This window comes from Montipora foliosa, chromosome 1, assembly GCF_036669935.1.
Source record: "Montipora foliosa isolate CH-2021 chromosome 1, ASM3666993v2, whole genome shotgun sequence".
Classification (NCBI taxonomy): Eukaryota; Metazoa; Cnidaria; class Anthozoa; order Scleractinia; family Acroporidae; genus Montipora; species Montipora foliosa.
The window spans coordinates 70986532-70996531 of NC_090869.1; the positions used below are offsets into that span (position 1 = coordinate 70986532).

Sequence of the window (10000 nt, forward strand, 5' to 3'; positions counted from 1 at the left end):
GAGCCTTAATTTCCCCATTGAGTAAACATGATCGACGATTGGACGGTTTTCAGCACAGAAGCGATAGTGGGCGTTAAGCAGTTGACCTGAACAAGAATGTCACTTAACAACAGGTTTGAACAACAGACGCTCTGCACATGCGAAATGTTCATAGGATTTATGTACATTGTTTTATCGTACTTTTTTCAACAGCGACAAAAAATAATTGAATCTAAATTCATCTAGCAGCATGCATACTACAAGCTCTAAGATCGTATTTTTAACATTGTTAATGTGTAAAACTATTTTTTGTCCTTCATTTGTTACATTACAATAAAATACAATACAAAAATCTTTATTTAACGAACCACGTTAATATAATCTCAAATAGTTTTTTTTTTTTTTTTTTTTTAACTTGTGACCCTCAAATTACGTGATATCGCTGTGGAGCACAGCAACAAAGCCAGATGTAATTATAGTAGCTGTTGTCAATTTTTGATGAGAGAGGAAAACCGGAGTTCTCGGAGAAAAATGCTCGAGACAAGTTGACATCAGCCCACATACTATCGCAGAGTAAGAGGCGCAAATGAGAACCACGACGCAAGGCTGACTTCTTAAGCCAGACAGTCTTATGGGGAACAAAAAGAACAGGGGAGTAATTCTTACTCGTCCTTTCTCAACTGTCCCTGTTGCCTTAACGAACGGTTAAATAACAACTGGGATTTAAAGGTTGGCTGTTATTTTTCTTAAAATCCCGCAGACCTAAAGAAGAAGACTACCATGTATCGTGTGGAACTTCCTTCCCTTGGCCAACCTTCAACCTTTTTGAGAAGTGATCACGTATCATTTTGGGAAAGCAAGCCTACCTTGAGCGCTATTTTCCTCACTGACACCGCTAACTTCAGGGGACGCATGACTTCCTGTTACCACAAGGACTGCGACAGGCTTGCAAGAGTAACTCCTCAAATGCTGCAATTTTTGCAGAAGACTATTGACGTCATCGTATTCGTGGCCAATGACGTCACCGAGCAGTCATGTCCCCAGTCCGCTGATGTTTCAGGTAGGAGACTACCGGAGCCCGATAGATTTGTAACCCATTTTCTACCTGTGAAATAGCAATTATCGTTAATTCCTAATTTGCTCAGAATTTGCCATAGATGGTTTTCAATCACGTGATAAGGCGGCCATGTTGGTGCACAAAACATTAGCAAATTAGAGCGACTTTCATATGACCTTGAAAAATAAACGTAAAAACAGAACATAAACAAAAATGCAAAGCATTAATTGGCTTATCGAACAAAAAAAAAAAAAAAACAGCGGAAATTTTTCATTGGCTTGGCGAACGCGGATGCAAACAATGTCATCTCTCCATGGAACGTTCTGGAAAGCGATCGGCATGTCGCTTTGACGTCATTTGAAATGCGGTAATGTGATTGGACAATCGAACTGTTTACTGCCAATACTAGGAGTTTCCTTCGAGGGAATAAGGAGAAGCTTTGTCTTAATTTTGCCAAACATTGGTCAGTGAAACAAATTGCGAGCACTTTTTTCAAGATCATATGACAGTCGCTCTATGGCCGGCTCATGTTTTGCACTATAATAGTCAAATTCCCAAAAGAATTTTTCCTACATTGTTTTGTGCACCTACATAGCTGCTGTGACATCAGATGAAAACCATCTATTATGGTTAATTTAGAAGTTCTGAAAGCGTGATATGGATCATGGGGATTTATGGCCATATCTATTTTAAAAGATAACCCAAGTGTATGGACATAGGACTCGAGCCGGGCACTTAGCCACTTGTCCACCACACGGCTAGCTCGACACTCAGGGACAACATTTTAAAGCTATTTGATAAAGTACGACGCAAGCATAAGCACAAGCAACATACGCAGACGCAGTAGCGTTGTGATAATTGGTACCTTTCATTAGAACAAAAGACATAATTAACAACAAGTTAATGCGCCTGCATATGCTACTTATGCGTATGCTTGTGTTGTACGTGTAAACCAGCCTAATACTGAATTATCATTCAACATTAGACACTGCAAAAGGTCGGTTACCAAACTTCACGACAACACTTTAAAATCTAAGCTTACGCTCAATTTATCGAGCCTAGGCCTAATTACTCTTCGGCGATGATATTCCATAAGAAACTTAAATAAATCTGATTTTTGAGACCGCGATGTTTTCATCTCCAGTGGTGAGGCGAAAAGAAGCGGTCCCTATGGAGTTGAAATTGCGGGTTCAAACCCAATCCACGTAAAGAAAACTGGTCGCTTTGTTGGTAGTCACAAATGTGCATATCACAGGGTATTGAAATAATCTCCCATCGAGTAAATTTAGTTTACATGTATTCTCTCCAGTATGTCTAAACTTCCCTGCCCCGAGGAGAACTCATACTTTCAACCTTTACGATTACCTGCGAGCGCGTTAGACCACTCGACCACCATGACACACTTCTCTTATCAGGATGAAAGCAAACGTTTAATGTGGAATCTTTCCGCCCGCCATTATTGATTCAGTATTAATTAAACTATTCGATAAAATGGACAGATGCGTTTTCTTTGAGAAAGGCAAGTATTAAAGGTAAGGATAATTTTCTACGTTATTTCTAGATCTTGCTTCGTACTTTTGTGTTCCACTGTGAACATTATTTTGCATAGAATGAATACTTCATTAGAAGTATTTTGCATAGAGCGAAGACTCCAATATTTCTTGGGAACCAGTTTATTCGCCGTTTTGACGTAAAAAGAAAATAAGAAAATAGCTTTCAACGGCCAAACAAGATAAAAAAAAAAATGAAATTACGTTAAAAAAAACGGATTAGCTATCGCCGTCACGGGGACTTCGTAGCGGTCCCCGACCCAAGTACTAACCTCATTCGGAGAAGCTTAACTTTAGCTGACACTTGGACTAGCATCAACGATTGTGACCTTTGTGTTAAATTCGCACATTTTCTCTTGTCGAACTCTATAAAACTTGAAAGAAAAAAAAGCAAACTAACAACAGCCCAGTGTCTTGCCGTCATTTTGTCACAGTTGCATCCTCTGTTTTGTGAGTTGTCAGTATTAAACACGCAGGTAACTTGATCACAGGCGGCCGCTAAAATCGATGTCACTTTCGATTTTGCGATTTTACTTGTACGACCAAAAGTACGATAGAAAAATTGAACTCTGATTGAACGTAACAAAAATCTCCCGAAATGTTTTTCACTGATGGCAAATTGTTCTATTCTCGATCGATACTTCCTAAAAGTTTCCTTCTGTTCTCCTTAGAAACTACATATAAATATTTATTTACTTCTGCGTCAATAGTTGTTTTGCATAAAGCAGGCTAGCAAAATCTGTACCTTGCTTAGTTCGCATTATTGAGAGTTAAAATAGAATTTTTGGTGATATGTTCCTGACAGTAAGTCGCATATTTTGATGTTCCCCATCCAGATACTAACCCCGCTGGAAAGGGTTTAACCTTAGTAACATTGGTCTCGGAAAGCTGTGAGAATTCCCATATCCCCACAACTTTTTTAAACCTAAATATCCCGTATCCTGATCGCTTCTCGGCCTTTTGGCGCAGATTAGTTTCTCGGCCAAGGGCTACGGTCAAGTACCATTGTACTACGCACGGTACTTTTTTCGGCTGCTTGTCTGTTCTCTCGAGAAGCGATCACTAGAGTTTTTTGGTTTCGTTTTTGATAGTCTTTTGTTCAGCTCGAGTGTAGAATCATGACGAACTTTTTTAGTTTCTGAGAACTATTTAATACTTGTAGCTTTTGTTGAGTTAGGGAGAGTTTTGGCGATCTCAACCCGGACTGGACTACTGGATTTAAGCTTTTTTCTTAACGAGATTTCAAGCTATTGTGAAACGTTTGGTACCAAGTTACTCTTATACTGAAATCAAGATTATGAAATTGTAAAATTAGAACTTTGGACTAGACTATAGAACACGCAATTACGGAATTTTAGATTTTTGAGCATTGAGAGAAACTAAGTACAGATGTTGTCTTCTTGTCTTCGCCACGGCAGATTCAAGGACGTTCGCGCCCAAAATGTTCCCACGTACATATTTTTTTAAAACTTGCTACGCAGAAAGGTAATGATCTACCTTTGCCAAAAAGGCAAAAAAATGGGGGGTCAACGGTACTCGTTTTTGAGATCATGAAGTGTACTTTTAGAAGATTGCGTTATTTTAAGACGATTGTAGCTTTACAACTGTCAGCAATAAGAAAGATACATTGGTGAAATTTAGATCAGGTAAACGTACTCAATTCAACATAACTAATATAACTAAATTAAGTTTGCAGCTGATGTCTTTTTCTGAGGTGAAATAAACGATACATATTAGTCTAAGAAAGAAAACTTCGGTCGCACGAGAGCATAAAAGGCGAAATATCACGGTAACTTCTCAAGCACAGATTTTTTTTTTGTTTTTTGTTAAAATGGACAAAATCGGAAAAGGAAGTAATCTAGGGAAAGAAAATAGTGGTCAACGAGCATTCAAGCGAGTAAAATCGCTGCGAAGTTCTCAAAGCGATGGTATATTCGCACTGTCACGTAATTGCGGGACATTTTCGAGAAGACCTGGGTCCACAGCTATCCCATAATGCCACACACTTTCACGTTCCATTCTTGTGGAAAATGTTTGCGCCCTTAGCATCGTTTTTACCTTCGTGGTCTGCGATGCATGACGTGTGCGTTACATTGGCGAAAAAATGGGCAGTAGCAATGGGCGCGAACGTCCTTAAACAGTTTGCAAGGAACTAAACCAGGATTACGGCACCGGACTTCGAATGTAGGGCCCGGTTGTTCGAAAGCCGATTACCTTAATCCAGGATTAGCGTATAGTAAACATTTTATTTTATGTTTTCAACTTTTTGGTAACAGTTTTCTTTGCTTATTTTTGTTTTTCAAGATTGAATTCTTCTAATGTAAAGTTTTACCGAATATCAGCCTTGAACAGCATTTGGGAGTAGAGAATAAAACTCGTTTTAAAACTCTGCTTTTTAACAGCTGACCCAGGATGATAAGTTGTCGAACTGTGATTTGTAATACGTTTTTCGGATGATTTAAGGCTGATCTGGTATTTTTTGGATGAACGGAGTTAAGGAAGCAGGTAAAACTAATAATGAGCACTTACAACAAACAACTTCAAGTTATATTACAGATTAATCTTTCTGGTAATCTCTAGCCATTTTCCGAAGTTTACCTGTACTTGAAGTCGACTGTAACTGGACAATTTGTGTTAACTGTTTGCGCATTCCACGGATACGCCCTTGTAGGCGTCTTGTTTTCCTTATTTTCTCTGCTACCACAAGTCCTTGGACACAGCGTCCTAAATTAACGATAACAGTAATATTGAAAGCAAATTAAGAATTAACTATAATGGTTAATTTAGAGAAGAGATCATGTCGTAGATTTGTTGACTTACCGCTTTTAACCTCGTCCCCAGGACCTTCCCTTTCACTTTGGGGTGGGACGGGAAAGCCAAAGGGGAAGTCCTGGTAACGAGGTTGATACCCCTAAGTTTGGCTGACTCAACACGCAAAAATAAAGTGACTTTATGGTTATTAAGCAACAATAACAATAGTTTTCGGATTAGTGAAGAGATCTTGTATTAAACACAAACGGGCGAAAAAAAAAGAACTTTCTTTTTCAACATATGATTCTTTGCATTCTGAGAGCAACTTAAAACTTCTTTTCATGCGCTATGATTGGTTGAGTAGGAGGTGTACAGTTATGTTCAGCAACTACTCATATCCCAGCGGCCGAAGCAGTATAATGCGTCTCTCCTCTGTCTTTATATATACATAGCAAATAACAAGACTAACTCAAAGACGCGGTAAAATAAAATTGGCCAAAGTCGTCCAGAAGCATTATCATGCGTCTCCAGCAAAAAACGTCTTTGAAAAATGTGTTTTGACATTCAAATTTAGTATCACCCAACTAGTGGACTAATGCAAATCCTGAATTTTGATTGGCTACGCTACTAGATGACTATTAGTAATAGTCCTCAAGTATCGAAAAGCGTAACACTTTCTTTCGTTTTATTTCGGCCAAATAAATATTTCTTCAAGTTGCATTCGCTAACTTTATTATTGCCTTTCCTGTCCAACTGGTTGGGTGATACTAAAACAAATAGACCCCTCGCTTTCAAGGGCCACGGGTCAATAGCCCCATTCGGCTTCGCCTCATGGGCTATTGACCCGTAGCCCTTGGGGGCTACGGGTCTAGTTGTTAAATATCAAAACCCACGGAAAATAAACAACGCATTGTGGCTCCTTTAGCTTTTTGTTGTTATTATTATGTAAGTCTGTAAGTTCGAGAGCCAATTCAAAACCGCTTTCAATGTTGTGTGAGTACAGGACTTCAAGGACGGGACACACTAGGCAATAAGTCACTGCAACACGTCGCGGGGACAAGTAGCCGCAACAATTCGCCTCGTGTGATGGGTAATTATTTATGCAACAATCATTCTCGCTGCGGCAGGATTTTGTCGCTGCGATCAGTTGCACGAGTTCAAACCGTTTGAATTCTTGCGAATGATCGCAGGAACAAAATTAGCGAGAGCAGCATTGTCGCACCGTGTGTACACGTCCGGCAACCAGTCGCTATGACAACATATAAATGAACGTATGAGAGAGCGTCAGATGGTCCACCATATTGAATTATAGAACTAGTTCACATTCCCTCTCATACGAGATCACTGCGTGTGCACCAGACAGGCGTCGTGTCGCAGGACTCAAGCGGTAAGAAAGGATAATTAGCTGCATTGATTGACGAACTGACATTTTTGTTTCTTCAACTTGTAGAAGATGGTATGGAGGACTGGGCAGTAGCGTTGCTTACAATATTCTTGTTTTTGGTTGGTGTGCTGAAAGGCGTAGTATTAATGGTGTACCATCGACGCTGGAAGAAACAGCAAGGCCCACTGGTGACAACACGCGACATGCCCGTGGAGTCAAGCACCAACCCAGACAATGCTGTTTAATCATTTTCGTCAGGCGTCAGAATTTCGGTCTTAGTTTTGCCATTCACCGCGAACGCGGTGCAATTTTCAGAATGTTTCGTTGAAAGAAAAGGTCAAAATGTATGAAATACTAACAGGGGAGTGCGCCCTTGTAAATAGTGTTAAGATATGAGGCCCCAGCTGTTCAAACGATAGATAGTGCTATCCGCCGGATAAATCACTATCCAGTGGATAACTAATAGCGAAACCAAATGCGCTATCCAATGGATAGAGATTTATCCGGAGGATAGCGTTATCCACCTTTTGAACAACTGGCGCCAGGCATGGAAGCGGACTTTCGTAAAACGCCCATGTCGACGGTTCTCAAAACCGGATCCTGATAAGTCTTTTTAATTATCTACAACATTCTAAAAGCGACAATGTTGGCACCAGAAACACATGACCTTAAAGCGTGTAACTTTCCACTCCTTTCCTTGGAACAAAGCTGGGGATTTTGGGACACCAATTTTATGCCCAAATATGGACAAAAATGAGATCGAAGCTGCACGTGCGGGAAAGTGCACGAGCTACGTTACATCCAAATAAGGAAATTTTTGAACTAAAAAAGACCCAGCTTTGAACCAGAGTTATGCGCTTCAAGTTTATGAGCTTCTGTGGTTGCTGAGACGATGCAAAATGAGAAAGAAAAACAACACCACTCACTCGTTTCATTTCCCTTTATACGGTCAGATCTTAACACATCGTGTTTCTTACTATTCACTTAGTCATTTAATCCTATATCTGCGTTTATATAATCCAGATCAAGAACATCTAAATAAAGCATTGACGCTAAAGCGTGAAACATCAGTGGTTATTCATTACGTCATTGAGGACTAGCAAACTTTATCCCTTGCATGCGGAAAGTTACATTTTAAAAAAACCGTGGACACAATTAGCCGTACAAATAGCCCTTATGCCTGATGACGTCTGACTAGCTAAAATTACCACCAATCCTCGAATTCGAAAGTCGAACTTGTAAATTTTGGCTTGAGCTAAATCCCAGAGGAGCGAACTTGTAAAGAAAACCCACGTGCAAACAATATTGCATGTCAAAATGATGTGAATAATTTCGTGCAAACGAGGCTTGGTAGCTAGTCAGACGTCATCACGCATAAGGCCCATTAACCTTGCGTTTCCTTTACTTTCTGTTTCGAATGGTACATCACTCTGTCCGCCATGATCAAACCGTCTACTCACAATGCCATTTTCATATTTTAAACTGATTTTTTAATTTCTCCGCTTCAACATTAATTGTTTTATGCAAAAACTGCTCACGGTTTGTAAATTGCCATTCCTCTACCTAGGCCCTGAACACACTGAATTCCGCGTACAAGTATACTTAGCAGCGGGGGTAGCTGTAGTGTCAACTAGTACTAATTTACTAAGAAGAGGCTGTTTATTCATTTTTTTACGTTGTTCGTGGCGCAGTAGATTCTGATTAAATGCAATGCATTCTGGTTAAACGTAATGCATTCTGGTGAAAAGGGGCGAATTCGTCCCAGCTTACGTACTTTTCCTTAAATCTATACTATATTGCTGCGCGCTTGCTTTTTTTCATTTTTTCATTTTATTTTTCATTTTAATTTATTCGCCACAATTCAAGGAGTGGCAGGGGACGGGAACAGAACTTTCGTCCCAATTGACACCTAACCCCTATATCCAGAGATCAGACCAGAACACCGGGAAGTTCGCGGGAACTACATGCCCTACTCTTCTCGAATAGTGTGTGGGTTCATTTACGTCTCACAGAATTTATACCCAAGGGTTATGAGACTCGACCTCCGGCTTATAGCCTTATCCGAGAAGACTTAGAAGTCTAACCATTCGCAGATGTCGTTACAAAGGCAGCACTTTCTTCTCAGTTATTTAAAGACCCTGAGTGTTGTTCTGGCCGGAGTTGAACTCACGCTGACCTCCCGCGTGACTGCCCGTTGCTCAACCCACTGAGCAGCCGGCGTGCGCGCCGCAGCGAAAAAAAAAACGTATTTCTCACACAGATTGAATTTTCCAAAGGTGACCTAGAGCAAATCGAATCTAACTTACACTTTGCAATTTTCCAGTTAAACTGTCCTCCAACGCCTATATTTAGTCAATTTCTACCCCAGTAGAATCACATGAACCAGGCTTAATGGCCTTGCACCCACGAGTCTTCTATATGGCTCAGTGGAAGAGCGTTCGGCACTACGGCTCCTGCAAAGGAGCTATCGGGTTTTTTCCGAGTATCCCGAAGTCACATCGGTAAAGAATTTGTAGTATTTAGTATCGTATTTTACCGTCTCCTTTATTATATTAATTGCCATTGTTTGTTTTGTTTTTTACACCTGTTAGATTTTTAAATAGCTGTTACTCGAATTAGTATGCATTTTTCGTTCCTGTTTTACGGTATTGAACTATACACATTGCGGCCTTAACGTTTGTATTCAGAGTTGATCGTTATGACCATTATAGGACAAAATCAGATGATATGAACGTTAAGTTTTGCTGGTGTCGATATGAAGCGATCGTATCAAGCCGTGAATTGCAAGAGGGCCTGGCACAATACAAAATTTTTCCAATCGTGAAGGTGGCTCTGAATTAGCTCCATATGTATTTTTAACTGTGACTTAAAGAGTTTTATCACAGCCTGTTAATCAGTTCCACAAAATACAAATGAGGTGCCACCGAGTTCGTTTTTGAGATAAGAGTTTAAGGTAATTCCCTTGAAATTGTTCTCCTATCAAACTTTTTTGGAAACTTGGCATAATTAACATTCATGACATGAACATTAAAAAAATGCAATAAAAAAATGGGGTCACCGTGCTTGTGGGGTATTTTTACTGGTTTGGCATTAAAAATTCTAATCACCTTCATACAGAATTAAGTCTTGGTTACTTGAAAGATGCAAAATTTTATTTTGAAAATAAAGCTTCTTTTGTTCACATAAGCAGCATTGCTTCATTTTTTTTACGCCGTTTTTGATTGCCTGGTTGTGGGAATAGTGCACTCTTTGGGACAGTTCCGTGGTTAGTTTGAAGTC

General features: G+C 39.8%; 1 protein-coding gene across 1 annotated transcript in view; it reads left to right on the plus strand.

Annotated features, from left to right (window-relative positions):
- LOC137980825 (uncharacterized) overlaps positions 1-7783 on the plus strand; it is a 39554-nt gene extending 31771 nt beyond the window's left edge. Inside the window, exons 5-6 of the mRNA XM_068828242.1 lie at positions 740-1039; positions 6788-7783. Coding sequence (XP_068684343.1) covers positions 740-1039; positions 6788-6966 — 479 coding nt within the window. The 3' untranslated portion in view covers positions 6967-7783. The remainder of the gene's footprint in view (positions 1-739; positions 1040-6787) is intronic.
- Positions 7784-10000: the final 2217 nt, after the last annotated feature.